Source organism: Macrobrachium rosenbergii, chromosome 51 (genome assembly GCF_040412425.1).
Source record: "Macrobrachium rosenbergii isolate ZJJX-2024 chromosome 51, ASM4041242v1, whole genome shotgun sequence".
Classification (NCBI taxonomy): domain Eukaryota; kingdom Metazoa; phylum Arthropoda; class Malacostraca; order Decapoda; family Palaemonidae; genus Macrobrachium; species Macrobrachium rosenbergii.
In genome coordinates this window covers 67,197,481-67,222,655 of record NC_089791.1, presented here as the reverse complement: position 1 = coordinate 67,222,655, position 25,175 = coordinate 67,197,481, and the positions used below count along the sequence as shown (strand labels likewise).

The window sequence follows — 25,175 nt, the reverse complement described above, 5'->3', positions numbered from 1 at the left end:
ACCTAGACTAAATGCACTAAGATCACTAACAAGCACAACATTTGGACAACAAAAAGAAACGCTCATCACAGTATACAAACAATACATCCGCTCCATAATAAACTACGCCAGCCCAGCCTGGCACCCTGCCATATCCAACACACAACTAAACAAACTACAAATAATACACAACACAGCTCTTAGAATCATCCTTGGCAGTACACAATCCACACCAATACAACACTTACACACCGAAACCAAGATTCTCACCATCAGGCAACACTTAGACATGAGAGGCACACAATTCTTGGCATCGGTCATAAACAACACAAACAGCCCAAATATCTTGAATTCTATACCACCACCCACAAACATCACACAAAACAAAAGCACATCCATACTCACCTCACCAGACAAGCACTTAAAACCTTCCCAACAACAAAATACGGCACCCCCACCCAACATAAGCAGCACAGAAACACAGCTCTCAAGATTGGAGAGAGTACACCTGACTTGACTTCGCTGTGGTCATCACCAATCACTAAACACCTACAAACACTGCATAGACAACACCCAAACAGACATATGTCCACTCTGCCAAGTTAGTCCCCACACAATTACACATCTCTTAGTAGACTGCCCTAACTTGGCAGCCCTTAAACAACACAACATCCACACTACCACACAGTTATGGTCAGATCCAGTAAGCGTGGTGTCCTTCTTGCGCGGTGCAGGCTTCCTGGCATAACAGAGTCTGGGGAACCACAACAACAACCCAAAAGAGATAAATGTATCTGATATCCTTAGCATGTGCTTATACAGTGTATATGCACACACCCCTTCGCTTGAATTGACTGCATGGACACAAGTTATAAATAGCTCAATGTGTTGCCAACATCTACAGATCTGCATTCAAAATATTTTTCAAAAATTAAATATCAAGTGATAAAATACTCTTGTTTACTGTTATGTGTGTGATAACCATCCTTTGAGTCAACTAAACTTGAAATTAAATACTGCATATGATACTGCACTAAGAAACACACATGCAAATGCACATGCACAAACACACACTGCTTCCCTTAAACTGAGGGAGTGGGAAGCAATTTATAAACAGCTCATTGTGTTGCCAAACACCTATGACCAAACTCATGACAAATGTTGCATTAGTGTATAAATGTTTTATATTAATATTTTACTGTGACCATTAGTGCATAAATGTTTATTAATATATTACTGGGAAAATGTGAACATTATATCTGAGAGGAAATATCATCAGTGATAAAACACTCTCTTGTATAGTTACATGTGATACATAATCATATTTAAGTCACCTAAAAGAAAAAAATAAGAAAAAAAAAAAGAGCAAATTGGTTATGCCAACATTGATGACATGACATGTAGATGTAAAAAAAGAGCAAATTCGTGATGCCAACATTGATGACATGACATGTAGATGTAAAGCCAACACACACAGTCATACAAGTAAAGCTTCTGTGATATAGTAAGGTGAACTGAAAAATCAATTCCAACAAAACAAAAACTTGTCAACTACTTTTTACCAATTCTTAAAATGAGTTTGCTTTGGGCAGTCATCATTGGTAAATGCCATACGCACTAAGATGTAAACACAAGGTTTTTTGCACAAACATAGTCAACATTCTTTGTGACTATGTATGTTTTTCCATAATACTTTTGTTTACTTACTATTAACTGACAATAACTCATTTCTTCAATTCACAAGTCACATACAGGAATTCTGATTACTCTATAACAAAGATAACCCTTCTCTGGGGATAGGACAGGCTGACAAAACTAACTTCAGCCACCCAAGGTGCACAGTAAACTTTGAATATTTATTTTATGAATTAAAAACAGCTTCCAACAGTGGGAAATACACCAATTATATATATTTCATACAATACACTATTATCTACTTTCCACTTCATTTCAAATTCATGGAAGTGAAACCAAAATTAATCAAAGAGTGACTGTACTTGCTTACATGGAGACAGATGATGGACACCTTTGATCACACAAGCTCACTACAGAAAAAAACAAGAGCACGAACATACAACTAATTCAAAATCTCAAACTGTCCTCTACCTTCAGCATTTACCTGTTTTGGGTCCATTTCCTGTGCAAGAAGTTCAATAACCTGGTCACCATATGCATCAACATAATCCTGACATTCTTCAGCAACAGTGTGGGGCAACATGCTACATAGTTGATCCACAGCCTGCTCAATTTCTGACTGTAAAATAAAAAAAAATGTTAGGTCAATAAACTGCAACTGTATTTGGCAATAAGAAAAACCATTTTAAAAATAAAAACTAAATTTTCATAGCACATTTTTTCATACACTCATGTAAATGCATTATTTTTGTGTTAAAAAAGTTCCCAGGTCCTCCAGACTTCGATCTACTGAGTGAAGAATAATTCTCTACTGAGAAAGGTATAAATAAACACATCCACCTATTTTTTTTGTGAAGCCGCAGGTGGAACAGTGAATTTGAGTGGCAAGAGGGCATTCAATATTTGATTAATGGATTGTTTTGTTGCAAAAAGTTTCTTCCATCACAACTTTAACACTCAAGCAGATGCCTTAATTGCTACACACAAAGAATCCAAGATGCACTTGCTGACAGCCGAAGTGATGAGTAAAGTGACTCAAACAAAATAGTGTCTCCTTAGCACACGAACCAATTGGTACAAAAAAGAAAAGTAGGCTTGTATCAAGGTCTACAAGATGGGAGTTAAGTGCATTTACCATCAACATGAAACATAACTGACAGTAGCCTGGATGTTCTATGTCTCTTGTCAGTGTGAGATTGATGATTGATAACTAGGAATACATATCAAGATATTCATGAATGTTTCATGCATATTAAGGAAGGACAACTGTCATCATCAGGTACACAAAACAAAGAACAATACAAGATTAATCTGAACTCCATGGAGGATGACAGTACTTAAATACTGGGTCCCATCTTAAAGCACAGCTATGTCAAGATTAGGCCCTTGACATCACCTACCATACCTAGAAGATTACTAGAATCAGTTCTTAATGACTGAAGACAAGGATGGCAAAGACCAAAGTAGCAAAAGCCTTGATGACTGAGCATCCCAATCTTAGCAATAAAGTTAAGCACAAAGGAGAAGCTCAAACTTGTCCAGCTGTCCAATCATTATTACAATGTGACCATCAAAGCTCATCAACCTTTCTTGAAGATACCAAAACCTTGAAAATGATAGTCTTTATGGTTATATTCAGGAAAGGACCTTTGTTTAGCAGCTGGTAAGAAGCTTCAATGGACTTGGGCTAACATAAGATCCCAGCTATGTAGTGGGAGAGATCCACACAGAACAACTGACCCAAAGCACTGAAGGAGACTCAAACAGCCAAGGTCCAGGCCGTATTGAAGAGAGAGAAGAAGAAAAAAAAAATTGCTAGTGCAGACCTATACCCCATGGCAGAAATAACTTTTCATCCAGATGACAATGGCCAAGAAAACTGATCAGGGGAATAAAAGACACTGAAAGCATCAGCACCTTATCAATCACACCAACTGGGGCCAAGATTCCATTTCTCCTGATATATGTAGGTTGTTGAAGTTCTGCAATTTCTTGCAATGGCAATAGCTATGACCTCTAGAAAGCCTCACTCATATTTTCTACTAAATAATCTCTGCATGTGAAGAAAAAAGATGAGCTTCTGGAAGTACAGCTGCTTTAGGAACCTCCTTGAATTGTCCACCTCTAAAGAAAAAGGTCTGCAAAGCAACCTTGTTGCTACCAAAGGAAGCAATCAAAATAACCCTGGTGTCTCTTGAGTCAGAGACCTTCAACATAAACTGCTTGAGGTGGCCAATAGGATGAATAGCATATATGTCCTGCTACATAAGTGTGCAGAATTCCACTCATCTCCCATCAATCAGATCTGGTTTTGTGTCCATACCATCTTGAAAGTAAAGCCATTAAAAGATGAATAGCAATGTAATACCAATACTTATAAAAAAAAATTAACTTAGAATTCTTTGAGACACCCAGCCTAGCAAAACTGACTGAGCTGAGACCGAGGCACAACAATTTGAATTAAGCAATACAGTCTGACCTATTAAATCCAGCGCTGCATAGTCCGGCGACTCACGTGATATGGAATTTTTTTGAATCAGCCACTACTACTCTTGAGCGGCTATGAGGACAGCGCCACACATTGTTTCAGTTTTTGTTTTTTCATATTTCGGAACTGAAGCTTGCTCCATAAATACACAAGCAGAGTTTATTTCCAACGAAAACATTCTGTGACACTCAGAAATACAGCATACAAAAGAACTGTAATTTGTGTATATACTCATGTATCATCTGATCTTGTGTATCATGCAATCATTAAAATTTCATTCAAAAACATGATTTCATCATATACATTATGTATTGTGCGAGATGTATTTTCAGTACATTACGCTAGGTTAGGCTTTCTATGCCTGTCTCAGTTTTGGTAGATAACATTGATATTGCATATTATATGAGTTAGCTTTTAACTAATTTATAGGCCTAGAAGAAAAAGTTCATTAGGTTAAATGTGAACCTTCACGCATGAAATCAGACTTACCAACCTTTGTGACTTGTTTAAGAATTCATTATTATTATTTCTATAATTAACACCCATTTACTACTGGGTGCAAGACACTGCATAAACAACGGCAAGTACTAACATAAACAATCAATCGAGAAACAGCTATTGTCTGATGTCAGTTACTGTAACTAACACGTTAAGGGTTGCGCTACGGTTGTCTACTTGTTAAAAATTTGTTAATTTTCAATGGTGGCTTCCATACATAAAAATAAAATAAAACTTTATTCATCCTTCACACAATGGAGAGGGAAATGTTATGAAAGTACACTAAATTTACGGTTGTAGCTGGGGCTGAAGAAATGGATACAGTACAGTACTGTGCAGGCCACAAAATGTTTTGTAAGAAACGAAAGCAACATCTGATACAGGCAAAACCACACCTAGCACCTAATGCCTGTGATGATGTTGGTAAAACAAGCATGCCTGACTGTTAAGTGCATAAATTATAATACAAAAATAATATGACAATAATGCATGAAATATAACTACATACAGTACATAAAACAAAAGTTTTTATTAAATCTCTCTCATATGCAGCAGGTTTAAATAAACAAGTTTAAATGAACAAAAGTTGATTTTTAGGTTTCTCTAAAAACAAGCAAGAAAATTTTTGAATTGCTGGAAAACACTGAAGGATGCCAGATCAAAATTTGACAGTGTGCTTATAAAGTGGTTTAAGCTCCTACACAGCAAAGGTGTAAGCATTTCTGTAGAGATGCTTTTGGAGCATGCCAGAATTTTCCTTAGGGACTAAACCGAATCAATGACAGTGATTATTTAAAAGCTTTGTTCTACTTTTGATAACTCAGCACTATGTAAGTAGAATGAGCTGGCAAGATCATTTACATAGGGGGTTTTTTGCGGGCGATTTCTGTCATCCGGGATTTTCTGTGGTTCAGCAGTGGCCTGGTCCCAAAGGTGCCAGTTCAAAGAGATCAGACTGTACCTAAAATATCCGCAATTAAAATGAAAGGGAATACTCATGGTAATTAACTACCATTCCACTATAAGAGGTTGTAGGGGCCAAGAAGATGACTAGAGATGAAGGATGTCATCTTTTCTGATGAGAATAAAAACCATTACTGGAAGACGAAGCCCCAAACTGGTGATCTACTGTACATGCTAACTGCTCAGTGTGGCTTACAAAGCAAATACTGGGAGTGGAGTCATGATCACTGCTCCTGTCTGGTGACTAATGTGAATGGTGGCGGTCCAGGTCTTGACTCTGCTGAAAATACTGGTTGCTACCTTACTACAGGAATGTGGTTCTGAACAAGACTGTAAAGAGACATAATGAGAACTGGTACCACTCCTCAGAATACCTATAGAGAGAAAAAAGGCAAGTTTCGGTAGTGACAGTCACAAGAGCAGGATTCAGAAAAGTTGCACGTAAACTTCTATGCCATGGAAGAGGAATACCACTGAGGTGTGGAACAGAAATACCAACAGGGATAACTGAATCCACAGAAGGTGGAGGGAAAAATAAAAGGTGTAACAGCAAACTCCACAAGGCTGGATAAGGTCCACAGTCCCAATTTTATCTGGTGAAGGGGTCTTCAAGAAGTTGAGGTCTATGGGGAATTAAAAGGTGGTCAGTCAGTGGACATACCTAACCAGGAGAGCATATGAAGTTCTCAATAGCAGGAAACAGCTATTTAAACAACTACCTGGCAGTAGTAGTCAGTACTGCAGTCTTTGCAGCATTACAAGTCTACTTTTTGTTATTTTTTTAGCTAATATAGCTTTTCTACCGCATTAAGACAATGGTAGGACAATTTACTATATAAGTTATATAGGACAATGATAGGACCAATTTATTATACAGTATATATGTGCCATATTTTTTTTTTTTTTACATGCAGCCCGTGTTTGCTGTATACTCTAGGCAACTGCACTGATCTGAACTGTAGCCTTAAAGAGTATTACCATTAAAGGCTACATACAGATAATGTATATGCAAACTTATTCTGTCTGGCTACAACCTGCCTCGTTTTGGAGATGTAGCCTGAAGGTTTTAATGTCAATCAACTACATTTAAACACAAAACCTGTGTTCAACAGCCATGAAAGCTATTTTTGCTGCAGAATAAAGATGCATACTGCTGTACTACTTTTATTTTTAAAAATTTGTAATGTCCTATATTCAATAGAGAACATTTATTTAATATTTCCTTTTACCACTGAGCATCACTGTAGAGCATGATTCTACCCATTTTAATACAAAGGAATATATTTAGGAGTGCATTTTAATAAGAACTAAGAGCAAAAAAAAAAAAACCTTTAATTTTTTTAATTCCTATCCCATCTCCTGTTCATTTCTCTATTAAAAAGTCTAAAATTAAGTTTTTGAATAAAGCAATTGATCTGGGAAGGGGTTATGCATCACGGTTGCAGACTAAACTGCTGAAATGAGAGTGTTGGATCAGAATCAGTAATATTATCCACCACAAGACCCATGGTATCCTCTAGACAGGTAACAAGAAAAGTGGCAGTAGTCACAAGGGAGATACGTAACTACCTAAACTGCAACAGGTTTGAGATGATGACAAGAGGCAAGTCAGCTGAGCAGGTGTAGTGGGGTGGTCACAGCCAGGATTGAGCAGAAGAGTGGAGGTCCCCAAGACGGACAGCTGAACAGGCATTACTTGAGACTTGTGTGTTGAGGGTGCTCACAGGGTAAGGTAGGAGCAGATAAAGAGTGATCTGCCTGGACCTCAAGACAAGCAGTACGGTGGTCTTCCCAAATAGCATGAGAAATATAACAGTCACCCAGGTTGAAGGGAAGTGGAGAATGTGAAAAGGCGCTTCTGAAGCCTGATACTTTCTGACCAACAATCTATGGGGTCAGTAACCATGGGCATGGAAGAATTTGATAATGGAGGCACACCAGTGGACACTGTTCAGGCAAGACATGACTTGCAGGTCCTCTTTTGAGCAACACAGTACCACTTCTTGTTCCCAATCATGACAAGTCTCACAGTTAAGCAATGGGAAACATTGACTGCTCACAGCAAAAGCAGAACAGAAAGTGATGGTCCATGTCTAGCAAAGGCATGTGTTAAGTTCGGTCATTTTATTTAAACGATATTATTAGGATTGTTTGCCTGTTTCTCCTTCTTCCCGTTGTTTTCGTCAGGTTGGCGAGTTAACAACTGTCTCGGTGAGAAGAGCAGTGTTAGTCAGGTTTTAGAAAGCAAATCAGCAGGTTCTCGGCAATATTCCGCTGAGAACACAGCAGCAGCAGTTTTGGAGTATCACCAAGTGGATGGTGATGACAGCAATGAACAGATTTGGAGTATCACCTGATTGATGGTGATGGATTTGTTGCATATGTTGATCACTAAGGAAGATGTCAATCCAGTTCCCAGGGTCGTGATGGTGGCCAAGCCATAGTAGCCTGTTCAGAACCAGAAGTATTCTTCCGTGGCAGCTAGGAAGCTATCGCATCGACATTGTGATGTTCGATGGTTGTCTTCAGGGGTCTTGGATTGTGGCTCTGGTTATTAATTGCTTGGCAATGAGCAAGTGTGTGGCTCTTTTGGTTTATGGTTTATCATTAATTGTATGCCATTGTTGAGCAAAAGTAATGGTTCTTGTTGTATATGGTGAATTATCACTATTATTGTTATTTGAGTGAGAGTAATGACTCTACTGTGTACGGTGTATTATCACCATTATTGTTATTGGTGAGCAAGCGCTGCTCTTTTGATGATTCATTACTTTTATATTTAGTATTACTACTGTTTTAATTATTATGATATGTTGATATGTTGACCTTTTCTGCTAAGTGCTAAAATGAAGTTTTCATATTAAAACTAATGTTGTAATACTTACCTGAACACCTGAATTAGCCCTGGTCACTAACCAGCCCTAACTACTTCCCCATAATTTCTTTACCCACTAAGTGGGTAATTACCTGTTAGCGTTAACAATGCTTACAGGAAAAATCTTGTCAAATGATTTACCTGAAATACCACTGGCAATGCTGCTGCAAGTCCCGGCCGAGTGAGGCCGAGATCCCCAATTGAGTTATTCACTATTCAAATTGAAGTGGGGAGGAGGGTGGGAATCATTCAGGTGTTCAGGTAAGTATTACAATATTAGTTTTATTATGAAAACTTTGTATTGCAATACACTTCCTGAACACCTGAATTAGCCCAATTAACAAAATTTTAAAGGAGGTGGGATCAATCTAATTCAGCCCGACCTGCCAACAGGGAAAGTAGGTAACTCATTATTTGCCTACTCTGTATAAATGAATGTAACCTCACCTGATTATCCCACTCGGCATGTGAGGATGCCTGTAGAGAAAGTACCCCCAACATCAGTCTCATGTCTAGGTACTGTCTGAGTCAAGCTACCTCCCATGTGGTATTCAAACCCTCCCATGAATGAAGAGGAGAAAGACAAACCTCCCATGTGGCTAATCAGAGCCTCCCATGTATAGCGGAGAATGATGAACCTCCCTTGTGGCTATTCATAGCCTCTCATGTATGGAGGAGTATAATGAACCTCCCATGTGGCTATTGTAGCCTCTCATGTATGGAGGAGAAGTTGAGTGTGCAGTATCTTTGAGCTCTTCACCACCCGTTGCCGCCAATGTCTGCGCAGAAGAGGTTGAAGAAACCAAACCTGTCCAATGGATCTGCCTAACTTCACAGTACTAATGCCAAACTTAATACTCTCACTACAAATCCCAACCGACAGAGAATCGTAAGTTCCATAGACTACATTCATTACCTAAAGTCATCCGCCTCCCCCCCGACATTACTACGTAATTATAAAATCGAGTTGGCTGCCACAAAGGAACCCAGCGAGTAACCCTTCTCTGAAGTAAACTGAATGTCTCTGCGGTAGAAAGTCGTGAAAACCAACACCGACTTTCAAGTGGCTGCCTCTAAGATCGCCGACACCAAAAAATTCCTAAGGAAGGCCAAAGATGTCGCCACTCCCCTAATACCATGTGCCCTTGGACGTGAAAAGGAACTCGAAGGCTCCGAAAGCGATGAAGAACCCTCCGATGCTTGCTGAATAACCTCTCATTGGAAGAAACTAATCGCATTCTTAGAAATAGAACGTGATGGACAATTAGGCAAAACGAATAATGTTCTCAGGCAAGGCAACAGTTTTTCGGTACGAGACAAATAAACTTTTAGAGCCCTAACCGGACATAGCAGGATTTCGGAAGTTTCGCCTCCTACAAAATCTTCCAAGGACGAAACCTTGAACGCTCTGGGAAGAGGATTAGTTTCTGATTCAGATTTCGCAACGAATTCTGGCAGGTAGGAAAGAAAAATATCTCTCCCGAAAAAGGATACCATTTCCGACACCGCCTGAATTTCTCCGATTCTTTTGGCTGTAGCCAGCGCAACTAAAAATACCTTCTTAGTTAATTGTCTTAGGGACAGTGACTCTACGGGTTCGGATGCTGCAGATCTTAAGAAACCTAACACAGCCGCTTAATCCCACGAGGGGGCACGAAGCAGAAGAATTGGACGTTCTATTTTAAAAGACCTAAGAAGATCAAGTAAAATTCTGGTGGTCAAAAGCTCTGGGAGATGAAATCGGACCGTGCTACCATAACCAGCAATCGTAGAATACGATAATCTCTTTTCCTTTCTCAGGAACAGGAGGGAGTCTGCTACCTTCGCCACTGACGGAGGCAAAATACTATGCCCCAGTTTCCAGCACCAACTACGGTGCATCGTCCACCTGGCCTGGCACAGTTTTCTAGTTGAACTTCTCAGACAGAAAGACAGTTGCCGAGCCACTGCCTTAGAGAGTCCTGAATGACGGGTCGCTCGCTGGACAGTCTCCACGCAGCTAGGTTCAGCACACGGAGGTTCCGATGGAAGTAATGGAAATGTGGCTGTCTGAGAAGATCTTTCCTCTCTGGGAGGAATACCGGGACTTCCGTCAGTAAGTCCAGAAGGTCCGGAAACCAAGGTCTTTGGGGCCAGAAGGGGCATACCAAGGTCATCTGCGTGTTGTTGCAGTTTCTGAGCTTTGCCAGCACTTCCTGGATCAACCCGAACGGAGGGAATGCATACACTTACATGTTGTCCCAGGAGTGTAGAATTGTATCTGTCCCACAGGACATGGGGTCCGCTACTGGGGAGACATAGACTGAGAGATGAAAATTCAACCTGGTGGCAAAGAGGTCTATCATTGCTGGCCATCTCTTCAACAGAAGTTGCACCTCCTCTTGAACAAGAGTCCATTCTCCCCCAAGAACTTCCTGCGAACGACTCAAGAGCGTCCGCCAATACATTGAGTTTCCCTGACACGAACTGGGGAATGAGAGAAACTCTGCAGTCCTTGCACCAATGGAGGACTCTCTGTGCTATGCCGTTTAATGCCTGCGATCTCGTTCCCCCCCTCCTTCTTGAGACATGACACCGCAGTAACTCTGTCGCGAAACAGCGCTACTGTCTTGTTGCTTACCTGCTCCGAGAAGCAACTTAGAGCCTCCTCTACTGCTCTTAACTCTCTTCAGTTTATGAACTCCTCCCAATCCAGATCCCTCCAAAGGCCCTGAGCCTGAGATTCCTCCAGGGTTGCACCCCAACCCCAATCTGAGGCATCTGTGTACAGATGAACATCTGGAAGAGGGAAATCCAATCTTACGCCGGTGGTCAGATGATGTTCTTCTGACCACCACCGAAGATCCTTCAAGCAAGAATCATCCCAGACTATGAAAGCGTTCTCTTCCCGAAAGTCCCAATGATTCCTGAGACACACCTGCAGAGAATGCATCCGGAGACAAGATCCTGGAACTAGAAGCAAGAGGGAGGACATTCGGCCCAGCAAGCTTTCCCACAGGCTTACAGGTTGAGCTCTGTCCGACAGGAATACCTCCAGCTGGCTTAGAATCGCCAGAACCCGCTCCTCTGTCGGGAAAGTACTCAAAAGACGTGTCTGAATCATCATCCCCAAATATGTCTTTACTTGTGCTGGCATTAGTGAGCTCTTGTCTAAATTGATCCAAATTCCTAACTCTTGACAGACATTCAAGTAAGAAATCCCTTGCCTGCAGCACCTCATCTACCGGCGAAGCCTGAACCAACCAATCGTCGAGATATCTCCTCATCCGGAAACCTCCATTATCATCAGGAGAAACCCCGTGAATACCCGAGGTGCTGAGGTGCATTAGGACTTGAATTGGAAACAGAAGAAGACATTACCCTGGAGATAATAGGTCCCCAGTCGTCTCTCCGAACTGACCAGCACTGATTGCCAAGTTTCCATATGAAACTTTGTCGAGACAACCAACCGGTTGAGACCTGAAAGATCTATAATGGGTCTCCAAGATCCTCCTGCTTTTGAGGCCACAAAGATCTTGCTATAAAACCCCGGAGAAGGGGGAGCAGGCTCTAATGCCCCCTTCTCTAAAAGGGCTTGGATTTCTACCGCCAAAGCTATCCTCCTGATGGAGGATGGGGAATAACTGGGAAGATGACCCGGTGAGCCAGATATAGGAGGATGAGAGTGAAAAGGGACTCTGTACCCTTTCCTTAACACCTCCACTACCCAACTCTCTGCGCCCACTCCTTCCAGATGTTCCAGAAAGGAGCAAGGCAACCTCCTACAGGTGCAGGGAAAGGGAACGTTTCCTATTTCCGAAAACCCTTCTTGTAAGCAGAAGGTTTCGGATCCGAGGCAGAAGGAGGACTTTTGGAGGAAAAGCGGACCTTCTTCAGAGATCTTACCAGAGACCTGGAACGCGGATGCTTAGCCGGCGTTGACATTCTGGACCCCTTAGGTGATCTGGCACTCTGAGCTGCTACTCGAATCATGGCCTGCTGTGACTCAACTGCCAATGTTGAAGAAACAAAGTTCACGATGGCAGAAACATCTTCCTCCCTAAACAGATTGTTGCTGAGCACAAAGAGAGCCCTCAACAGAACCCTCTTGTGGATATCCGGATAATGGGGAGGCAGATGATTCAAAAAGAAAACTCTCCTCTTCTTCCCAAAGAACGTCATACAGCCGGCGGAAATGTTCACCTGGTAAGCCAAACCCATCGACACCGAAGTGATGAAGTTATCAAATAAGGTCGGATCCGAAGGAGTATACCCATCCTGCTTATGGGGGGCTTCCGCTTTGATTTTTGAAGAATATTTTTGAAATTTTCAAAACCTGGTTAAATGGCCGTAAGACATAAGCAACACCTCCGTTATCACGTGGTCAAAGCATTTTTTCGAAATATTAAAATTAAGGGGTTTTGGCCCCGGCCCCCTACACACAGTGAGGTAGTGCTGACATTTGGCTCCTAATGACTACTGTCATTTTTTCCTTTATCCGCCTAATTTATTTATTATTTTGATTTTTATATCACCTAACCTCTTACCTCTGGCACCAACAATCGCTGATCCTTGGTGGGTGTGTGGTCTGAACGGGCAGCATGCTGCAGCATCTGAGAGCCATGTGAGTCATTGTGTCCCAGACTTGCAAAAGGGGAGGTCCGCTGCTCCTTACTCCGAGCATTTTCTTTGCTGTTTCCTGTGATTTTTGCTTTGTTTTTTACATCAAGAACTCTAAATAGAATTTATATACGTTTGTGTGTATATAATTACGTGAGACAATATGCCGAACGGAACCGTGCAACTGTGGCCCATTTAGCAAATTTTGCTAAAAAGAGACAGAGGGTTGAAGGTTCGACTAACAACAGTGGAGTTACTGATGTGGCAGAGCCGCCTTTGCCACCACCATTGTTGACTGATGCCTCCAGCGCTGCCCCACCATCATCACCACCAACAATGCCATCAGCACCACCACCAACAACACAAGGCTCTGTTTTGGCAGCTGAGAGCCCCGCCCCCATTCCATCAACGTCGTTTGCTGCACAATCTCCTGAGGTTTTTTCACCTTCCCAGTTACGCTCTCAGTTGATGAAAATAATAAAGGACGATGAAAAGGGAGTATATGATGATAAGTTTATTTTATCCTGGGAAATACTGAGCTTTTCTTTCTTGGTTTTCAAACCAGGCGACACAGAGTCAGGTGGTACTTGACGATACCCTCGTCTCAAGCGAATAATACCCGTTTTTAAGGGGGGGACCTGGAGCCAGAAACCAAGCAAAAAAAAAAAAACACTAAGAACTATTAGAAAGAAGGAAAGGAAGTCTGAGCTAAGTGCTAGTGAGTATTTAACATTTGTTTGTAACACGTTTTTGCTCTAAGATAAGTTTTTTTCCATGAGTGCCAAAAAAAACACTTGTTGAACTTTACGGCCATTTTTCTGTTTTCATTTTTTTGCACTTCAAACGCCAACTACTTTTTTATTTTTAGGGCGATTTAAAGTTAAATAAACCATTGGAAAGAGGAAAGAAAGACAAATATTTTGTTAGGGCTAGATTTTTTCTTAGGTCGACGAGGCACCCGTGATAACCAAATAAAAAAAATTTTCAGGGGAAAATTCCCCCTCGTCCCCCAAAAAAAAAAGGAAAAATAGAAAAACTGTTCCCAACGTTTGTTTCCTACTATGATATACTTTCTGTGTATAAAGCTGCATTGCAATAGCTCTCAAAATGAAGGAGTTACATTTTTAATTTTTAAAATTTTTTTTCTATAAAAAACCAAAATAATCATCGGATCACTTTGAATTTTTTTTTGGAACATCACCTTATATATATGTATAACATACAAAATTTTCATAAAAATCAGAGCATTATTCTATATAAGCAGATTCTCCCCCCTTAAGGAACCCCATCAATCCAGAGAACATCCACACAGAGTGGGACAAGGCCTCCAACTGGCTGCAGAGTGTCCTCTAAGATACAAGCCCCTCTCGCAGTAACAGATACCAGGGGATTCAAAGAAGGAACCTAAGATAGAAGAGTCTCCACCGATTCGTTGAGAGAAACCCTGACATCCGCAGAAGGGTTACCCGCAACCCTATGAAACCCCTTCCGAATAGGAAGCAGGGTTGAATCCTACCTAACTGACCCTATCAAAGCCGCTAACCTATCGTCTGTCTCCCTCAATGCCTGCTCGACACAGCCAAACCAGACTAGATTCTTTGATGAATGAGTAACTACAGTACTGGTTTTGTCGCATACAGCGACTCGAACATTGCTTGATTCGATGGACTGAAGATAAAGAGTATGGATGAAGTTCACCATCCGCATGTACTCGGTCTCATTGGCTGAAGGAAAACTAACCTCCGGTACTGGATTCCTCTTCTTCACATGAACAATCCTTGCCGGACTGGTCCGACCGAGCCAGAACAGGAAATGAGACAGGCTGACCCCTAGCAAACGCCAAACTCGACAACCCACAACACAATATACCTGGGTGCATGAGACGGACATACTGGAGGCAACCGAAATAGGTTGCGCAAACCCTGCACCCTCCAACGACGATGTTGCAAAACCTGGGCCGGCCACACCTGGACGGACAACGCCCACTCCTGAGAGTGAAGAGGCCACAACACCCAAACCACGCAAACCCGGATGCATCAGAGCCACATGAGAATGGGAATCCAGAACAGAAGATCCGCTGGATATGGAAGGGGGAAAAGGTCCTTGATGACCCAGAATCAACCCCAAACCTACATTGCCTGCCTTAGCTGGAGGAACAATGAAACCTGCAGGAAAAGTTGAGAAAGAAGAAACCAAAGGAGGGAAGAAGGAAGAAGCCATACTCGGAGTAACCACTAGAGCCCCTGACAATGATGTTGGACAAGTGGAGGACGTACCAACTGGACCGGAACTCAAAGGAGTTTCGAAGGGGAAGTTACGAGGTACCGAACCCAAGGTAACAGAGGAAGACAAATTACCAGCAATCCTAGCTAACGGAGCGATTGCGGAAACTATCAGTATCGAAACACTGAACGCCGAGGCAGGTGCACCGCCAACTGCCACAGCAACTAGATCGGAAGCCTGAGAAACTACAGGATTCGCCAAAGATGGCACAGACGACTAGTCTGCTAAAGGCAACAAAACCGGATGAGCAACTAAATAACCTGAAGAGTTCCCTCAAGAGTGGCCCGAAAAAGAAGGTTGAGAAAGAGCAATGGAAGATGGTTTGGAAGCAATGGGAGAAAGGGAAAACTCTGAAGTCACAGAAGAGGCCATAGATTTTAAGGAAAGACAATAGACTGATTCTGTTCCCCCCTGATAATCTTGAAAGACATCATTTGCAAATTCAGGAAGGTTCTTTAAGGACATGATCATAGATAATAGAAAACCCAAGATTAAAACAATGTTTAACTAATGGCCTGTAACCCTTGAGAGACCCAACAAATCAGCATTATATTCTGCAATATTTAGAACCCAATTGACAGAATTACGGTTATTTTATGATAATAATTATTGTTTAACTGTCTCTGTGCTTTCTAAAACATGGACCCATGTGTACATTTCCAAGATATTTATATACAAATTAAATATATGGTATTGAGGTATTTTCTTTGACTCCCTCCCTCTTTGGTTGTTGTAGTCCACCAGTCCATTCCAGTCCCATACTGTGTATACTTATGAACCTGTCAGCCCCACAGATAAGGGGTTGTGACACATGTGGGCATTATATGCCCATGGGAGGCTCTGACAAATGTGATGAGGCTTAGTGATGTACACGGCAAACATAATACACTCAAAACATGAAAAAAGGCGAAGCATGGTACAATGAAGAACTACACAAAAGTAAGGGCACAAACTAACTTAAGAATATTAATCATAGCAACTGAACACAGTATGACAGGTAGAAAAACAATAAAATGAGTAATACTGTAAATGGAGTTACACAGCTGAAGTGGACCTTGCATGGGTAACTCCATTTATAAAAGAGAAGGTTTGTAATCCGTTGGAACAAAATTTTATCTTATTTGTAATATCTGTATTAAGTGGATTCTAATCTTTATTTTTATTCTTCTCCAATTTGGATGTCACGTTTGTGCCATGTTTTAACTAATTGTAACTGCAATAAAATGTTATTAACCAACTGTAAATGCAATGTTTATTTCTAATACCTCCTACTGTGGCATTTAGTTTTTCTTCATCTGAAATGAGAAATTTTGCTACCCAACATTGGGATATATATTTAATGCCAAGAAATATAGTCATATATAAATAACTCAAGGTTAGCCAAAATGATTTATTAATAAATTTTAGATTTTATTAATGTCTTTACTAATAATAAAAGTTCAGATTATATCAATAACAGACTTTTAAAAATTTAATAATTCAGTTAACTGAACAAGGAAATAATAGGAAAATATTAATTGACTTGTTTCCAAACAAAACCATGTAATGAATGAATGAATCATTTTTTTAGGAAAAAAATAAGGCTACTACTTAAGAAACCCTCTTGTCATGGCAATGATAGCAACACAGTCTATAAAGTTAACACAAAGGTACTGTTCAACCTGCATATAGCACTTTGAAACTAACTACACAAAGGAACAAGAAGGGTTATGCAGATTAATGAAAATGAATTGTGAAAAGAATGAAAGTACAAGGAATACTGGAGTGCAAGCATAAGAGCCGTGTATGATTATCATAAATAGTGTACTCGGCTCACAACCAAGTGAGCTGGATGTGTTTAAATACTATGGAGATGGATAGTACCTGCACAGTGAAGCATTCACCTTCTGTGAATTTAGGTCTGCGAGACCAGAATTTTTAGGATACCATAATAAACCATTTATATAATCAGAAGGGTTTTGATGGAAAAGATACTCCTAACAATTGTACAGCATATTATCATGAACAATCTTTACAGACATTTTTGTCAAGTTCTTCCCTGATGGGGTTAGATATCCGATGAAGTTTCATTATTCTATTTGCTTTGGTACTGAAGCCTGAATTACCATCTACTTCAAACTCTTATCTGAGCACTTTCTCTATGATCTGGTTATGTTCCCATCATTGTCCTGCACTCCCATCTACCACTTCTCATCAACAATCCCTATTTTTCAGCCTCTGAAAATGATTTTTCCAGTGCTGTCTAACCATGAACCTAGTCATTTCGTAGCTTCACCTTTTAAACCTCTTTCCCAGTTCCTTGTTAAGTCCTCAAGTCTCTGCTGCACAGAGAATCACAAATCTTAGTAAGTCATACATTTTCACTCTGCATCCCAGTATTCAGTACCTCTTTCCAATTTACATTTGATGTTACATTATCGCTTCCCTGTCAATTCTACCTCACTATCTACTGTATAATCTAGTCTACCCTCCACCACAACATACTTCAGCTCTTCATTCTTTTTACTATAATGTCTTCTCATATATGGCATACATCTAAAATCGTAACTGGAATTTTAATTTTGCAGTCCTATGTAACTATATAGTATATAGACTGTGGTGAGAGAGATGCTTACCCCCAAGATAAATGACTAGTAGTAGTAGTGGTGGTGGTAGTAGTAGTAGTGGTAGTAGTAGTTTCTGGTGAGCATTTCTATTTATTTACATGAAATTCCCTACAATAACCTCACCTTTCAAATTTTGCTATTTATGAAAAATATTACCATAAGCTCTCCTATAGCAAAAATAAAAGCTCTATACAAATCAATGTTCATTCAAAATATTGCTAGCAGTAAACTGGCAACACAGCTAGGCTGAGACCTCACTCAAGACTTAATTCAATGAAACTTGTGGTAACATAACCATAAATGAGGAAAGAAAAATTTGGTTTGTTTTATGGACGCACCCTTCACAGATTCCAAATTTTCATCCTACTTACCCTAGTTGACTTCTGTTCCAGCATGTTCTGAAGGAAATGAACAGCAAATTCACACATTACACACATGTTATCATCATTAACATGTCCCTTGCCAAGAGGAGCTCCTATTACACCACTACTCCCGGCAGAGGCAACACCTGTAAATAAAAGTTGATACTAATATATGAGCCAATAATAAATATGAACTGCAACACAACTTAATATCCATGAAAAGAACCTTTCAAAATACTTGAAACTGTAAACTATTAAAAGACATCTCTAAAAACATGAATGCTTACTTATACCCCCTTTGGAAAGCTTTACACGAGGCAACTCTTCACCATCATCATCAACGAAACCATTAATGGCAGCCTCGTCCATGCCTGTCATGTGACGGCCTTCACTGTCAACCATCACAGCTGGCAGGAGGTCAGTCTGAGGTATGACTTCACGATGACTATCTAGTAGTGTCCAAACAGGGTACTGTAATAAAAATGTCACTATTAGGACTTCCAATGCAAAGAAAATTAAAAAAAAATTTTGTGAAGAAAAAAGATCACATAAAAAATATAAACAATTAGACTTCTTATTTATAAAAAAATATTTTAACCAAAACACAGCTCAAATCCTCAACTCTCTTAGGGTTTGTTCTCAGAAAAATGTTATTTTCATAATAGTTTCATTTATACTTTTACCAAGTACTGTAATCACATAACTATACTTCCCACTTGTGCAGCAGCTTAAACTTTAAAATCCACGGTAGCACTCCGATTGTCTAGTATGGGTGATCATTTTTGCCCACTAACGGAAATACTAGGAATGACTTAGCAGACAACCTCATTCTGTTTCTGCCCCTATGTCCATCAGAGGGGAGGAGGGTGGGCTCCAATTCTGTAATTACTTGGTAAGTATATATGAAACTTAATTTTGTCAAGAAAATAACATTTTTATATAAGTAACTTACCAAGTAATTACATAGCTGATTCCCACACTGAAAGGAGGTGGGATACATGGACATATTCCATTCCAAAGCATTAAGATAAGTAATGAATTAGAAATAGAAAAAAGGTGCTGGCATTTTGGAAAACAATGCTTGTCGTTTCCTTATCAGCTAAGGGAGCCATTGCAGGAGAACACTGCCTCTGGTTGGTGCCCATCTTAACTTGTAGTGGCACGGCAGTATAACCAAGGATTGCCTCTACGTAAGTGGGAGGTTTGCAGCCAAGGAGTATTCCATTGGCTGGCAAAGCATCAAGTGCCCTTGACTGGGCGCAGTGCCAAAAAATAAAAATAACTAGATAACTTTGTCACCTACACTGAAATAAAACAACTACCCATTCACCGAGAGTGGTGGGTGTTCCAGGTACATTGTAACCCCCAGCTACCCAAAAAAATCTGCACCTTACTACAAGGTGAAGAGATAGGACGTGAAAATCCTCTGCTTCCTCCATCAGTCCTATGCCAATTACTAATAATGGTCCCAAGGTACTGCAAAAATTTTCAAACACTGTTTTGACTTCAAGGAAAATTTAGAAGTGAAGAACTATTACACTTCCAATGGGCTGATCACCAAACAGAAGTGAGTGACATATTGAGCCTTGAAAGCTAATGAGGTAGAGGCAATTCTGGCATCTTAGCTTTCCTTTCACAGGTAGGCAAATCATTCTCCTGAATCTCAGAGTGCATTTCAAACACAAAGTTCATTGGAGATGAAGGACAATGCATTCATAGACCGAGGGGGAGACAGGATCTCATGCGGACTCCAGGTATGGATGGCCCTCTGATTATAAAGCTTTTTCAGGAAAAATCTGAAAGCTCAAATTAGATCTTTAGCTCACTCTCCCAGAGCCAGAGATGTCCAACACTCAAGGGAGAAAGCATGAGTCCTGTTCACAGACTGTGTCTCCCTGAGCAGAATCCGCTTGCTTGTCTATAGTCTGAAGTTCACTAACTCATCTGGCATCGCTAGGGTTACAAGGAACAGATTTTTCTAGTTAAGTTGTGTGGCAGGGAACAGAGGCTTGATAGAGGAGCCTGTTAACACTTGAGAGCTACATCCGAATTCCAATATGCAGAGTAGACTCCTCTCTGCCTTGGAAGTCTCAAGAGACTTCATAGGTTGCTAAGATCCTGGTTAGAAGATAAACTAGACCTTTGTGTTTACATACTAAGCCTAGTATTGCTCTATGCCCCTTGAAGGTGGAAGACGAAAGCCCGCTTGGCAGTTCTCATGTATAGAAAGAGTTCTGCTTTCTGAGCTAAAGAGGAATTCACAGACGAGATGTTATAACAGCTACACCATTGATGGGAGACTGCCTAATTGGAATGGAGTACTTGGTAAGAAGACTGCCATCTGCATCTTGCAACAGTCTTGAAAACTTCACTTCTTCCAGGCAAGCTCCCAGACAGTCTGTAAATCTGTCCGAGAAAAGAGTGGTCCACCATTAATGGTATCTTTTGAAGTGAGGTGGTCTGAGTATATATGGATTGTAGAAGGAATCATGAAGAGTCCACAAACAACCATATCTGGTTTGGGAACCAATATGCATGGTCCAGAATGGGGCTAAGAGTGTCATCGTTATGTTGCAATGAACCTGAAAACTTGTTCAGTCCTTCCTTGACCAAGTTGGGACTGTGGAAGGGCATTAAGAGGTCCAGGTAGGACCTAACTTGCAGCATGGCGTCAGTTGCCCGTGCAAGAGGGTCCAGGACTGGAGAACAAAATGAGGAAGGAAACGGCTCCTTGAGGCAGCAAACTAGGCCATAATCAGCCTGTCCCATAGATTCCACAAGACCAGGGGATCCAAGGTCTAATTGGCGGGAAGGACAAGCTTCTGACAGTTCAGTGCATCTGCCATAACTAATTCGTGTGCCCTTAAGAAGTTGAGTGACTGGAAAACTCTATTTGAATGCCCATCATACAGACCCTGAAGCCGTGAGTACAAAGCTTTCAGCTATCTGACAGTCTACGAGTGAAATATGGCCAATAAGCGCTGAAGCCATAAGTGAAAAGCTTTCTGCTATCAGGCAGAGATGAAAATATACTTAGGACTGTGGTCTTGTAGCAAGATGACCACAGTCTAGGAGTGCAATATGGTCGAAATGCGTTGAAGTCGTAAGTGAAAAGCTTTCCGCTACCTAAGAGATGTGAAGATAATGATCTTTCAAGGGCCGCATCCCAGAAACTATCCGGTTCCCCAAGCAGGTTCCCTAACCCAGATCCTACGCGCTGGAATGGAAAACTAGGTCTGGGGGTTGTAGTCCGAGGGCCCTTCCCTTTCAATGAATTATGTTCGGCCAGCCACTACTATAGGTTCGACCTAATTCGAGGCTAAGGGGATAAATAAAAGTGTTCAGCCGAGTTTCCCTGTCCCAAATGTTAAAAACCTCCTCGTACTTTCCTTCAAAGGTAACCGAAGAATCCAGTCGTCCAGGAAAAAATGATGTTCCAGAACATGAAGTCAAACACTAGAGGAATGAGGACTTGAGAGTAGGCTTGCTGTATAGAGGCCAAAACACAGATCCTCGCACTAGAGAACTCTGTCCTACTAGATGGACTTGAGACACTCCCAGAGTCTGGTGGGGGCCTGGAAGGATACTTCCTGCATAACTCGGGTCTTCATCCACATGCCTTTGGAGAGTGGATGAGAGGATTGTCTGGTTCATCTCTATCCTGAATCTTGTCTTCTAATTCTAAGAGAAAAAGGGGCATTGCAGCCTTGCAGATTCGCTGACTACTATGTGGTCTCGCAGACAAGTGAGGGAACATTGCAGATCCTCATCCCGATTCGCAGACCACCATGTGGACTAGCTGCCAACACTGTGGACTCTTTGACAGTCGGCAAACACTTGGAAATTCAAGTGGACTCGATAACATTATGCACAGGTCAAAGACATATGCGGAAAACACGGAAGCCTAGTACAGGCATACCTGTAGGTTTGACAAACTGAGCCAAACCCTTTTGCAGAACAGACACAGTTCTCTCAACTGTGTCCTGAGGGGAGAGGAAATGCAGCCCCCAGAGGCAAAAATAACAGGGCTGAATGCGATTGTGTGGCTCCCTCAGCAGTAAAAGAGCACCTGGGCTCCCTCTTCTTGAGGTTTCAAGTAAAGAGCGGAGATCTCTAAAAGATATCTCAATCGTCCTTTCTCAGGACAGGACTCAGAGACAAACTGAGGCAATGTCTCTCACCTAAAAATTAGGAGTCCTCTATCTTCTTAACCAGTGCTCCTGCTGTCTAAGAGGAGGGAGCTTTCTTTGTGAGGCTCAAAAATACTGGACATGAAAGTCCTAATCTGAAAAGGACAATGACTCTTAAGACACTAATTGTCATGGAGGGGGCACCCGGTACAGACAAGGGGACCTCTCTATATGCATACTAATGCTCTCAGTATGGTGCCCAGATGCAGGAGATTGATACTGAAGAATTAGTGCCTGGTTATCGGGAACTGGCGCCGGACACTTGAAAAAACCGGAGCCAGGCACTCAATCGGGAACTGGCACTCAAGAAAGAACAACAGAGCATTCTAAAAAACTGTCCATGAGCGGGTGATAAATGTTCAGAGTACTGGATACTGATGCTCTGGAGTGTGTGTAGAGCTGGGATCGGCACCGAGAGCTCGGGAATCGACACCAGGCACTCGGGAGTTGGCGCTCAAATTTTGGAAACCAGTGCCGTGCGCACAGAGGTAGACAGCAGGTGCTCAGGAGCAGGTATTGAGTGCTCCGAGACTGTGACTGTCGTACGTCACCGAAAGGAGAATCTCTAGTCTGTTGAAACGAAATAGGAGATGTCCCGTTGTCACAATCATCTTCAAGGGTTGGGACACACTGTGAAACACCTAAAATGCCTCTTGTCAAGGCTAATTTTGAGTCCGATGACAGCTGGTGGACACTACAAAGGGGCACCCTTCCAACGGCAGTCTGAGGGTCTTCCATTACACGAACTGTAAGTGACAGGTTCTATCGAGGAGGTGACTTCCTGTGGGGCAAATCTCACTAACCTCCTTTGGACCTTCGGTATATCTTCTTCCTTCCATCTAAGAGCATCCGGGGGAAGGGAGCCTCTAGAGTCACTGGATGTTTGGAAGTTGCCGGACGCTCAGGTGCTGAGCACTTACGAGTGCTGGAAGTGTGTTTTGGCACCAAATACTGGTGCTCCACAACTGGAAGTTTAACAAACAAGCACCATGGACTTCCAAACCAGAATCTGTATCACTAAAGCACATCCTTTTGGACGCCTTTTCCATGGCTGTCTGCCGAGGTCTGGGACCAGACAACAGGCTCAGCTGGGGCAACTACCTGGGGACAAACCCCCTCAGACTACCTTAGACTGCAATTATGTCTTCTTGCAGGTTTAGGGGAGGACAGTGACCTTTGGTCTAGACATCCGACATGTTGGATAGTCAACTTGTCCCCTGTGCTTCCAGCAAGACGCCTATTCAGTAGCTGTCTGTCGCAACCTGGGACAGTACAACAGGTTCGACTTAAGGGGCAACTACCCGGGGAGACTTCCCATCAGCCTCCATTGGACTTTCAGTATGACTACTCCCAGGTTCAGGGGAGTATGACGGTTAATTGGGTCCATGAGAACCAATAGGCTGCATATCACATCCTCCACTGCACACTTCACTATCACAAGGTTAACTTCTGTTAACCCATACACAAGACTGGCAAAGGCATGGGAAGGAAATGATGGATCCAGGCGTGGGAGAAGATAAGAGGGCTACTAGCAAGAGAAAAAATTAATGTGGGGAGAGTTGGCGCCAGACGATCAGGAGCTGGTGCTGGGCGCTCCCAGGTTGAAGATAGCATCAGATGTTGCTGGGCACCAGGAGAGCTAAGCTAGTGTCTCAGCGCCAGCTAGTGGGCGCTCGGCATCGAAGCCAGTGACTTGGCACCAGCTAGTGGGGCTCGAAACCGATTTTCGGCTGTCAACAAAGTTTATTTATCCAAAAGCCCATCGCCGCTAAAGTAAGTGATTTCTCTCCTTACTACATTCTGTCCTTATACTTTTTCAGTTCTTCACAAAGGAAAGTGTAATAAGAACACATTCTAAATCAATTCTTTACCGACGATTGTTTTAGAGTACACAAAGTATCATCACACCAAATATATCTCAATTCTTATCAAACATTATTTGAGACTTGTTGATATGTATTTGACACTGAAAATGTTGGTTCAGAAAAGAACATGATATTTTCATTACAACACGCTATTCGTTAAAGGAGAGAGAATCAAATGACTGCAAATTTGCTGTTACAACAAATTATAAATGCGAATCAGATCTTGATAAAACAATAAAAATACTGATCCTCAAAGCTGTAAGCTTGAAGGCTACTTGAAATCAGCAATTTCACTGAAATCCGGTTATCCAACCGGCGAATAATAAGCAAAGCTGCTGCAAACACCCGATGTTTAAACTGAGCACGGAGGAAGGAGAATGAAGTTGTCTGCTAAGTCGTTAATCGGAGTGTTACCGCGGATTTTAAAATTTAAGCTGCTGCATGAGTGGAAAGTATAGCTATGTAATTACTTGGTAAGTTATTTATATGAAATAAAATAATTATAAAAAATTAGAAATTGGCAAAAATCTTGATGTATAAATTCTTTAACTAAAAAAAAATTAAAAGAATCTCCATCAAGAAATGTCATTTCCTTTTGATTAACATTTGGGTCTCAACATTATTTACACTTGCATACTGTGTTATTTAACAACCATGTGTTACAACATGTGATAACTATTACTGCATATAATTTCCCCAAAAAATGGACCAAAAAAATCTTAGCTCTTACAGGAACAGCTGCCACAACTCTACAAGGGTTAAACTGCTTTAATTTGCTGCATGATTTCATGTAGCCTCATTCAAAATAATACGCCCAGCAATGACATAATTG

At 41.3% G+C, this 25,175-nt stretch overlaps 1 protein-coding gene across 1 annotated transcript in view; it reads right to left on the bottom strand.

Annotated features, from left to right (window-relative positions):
* The window catches only part of Sap-r (Saposin-related), a 168,492-nt gene that overhangs the window by 44,829 nt on the left and 98,488 nt on the right, over positions 1-25,175 (bottom strand). The window contains exons 10-12 of the mRNA XM_067095684.1: positions 18,576-18,759; positions 18,298-18,434; positions 2,099-2,233 (exon numbers count right to left, since the gene is read on the bottom strand). Coding sequence (XP_066951785.1) covers positions 2,099-2,233; positions 18,298-18,434; positions 18,576-18,759 — 456 coding nt within the window. The remainder of the gene's footprint in view (positions 1-2,098; positions 2,234-18,297; positions 18,435-18,575; positions 18,760-25,175) is intronic.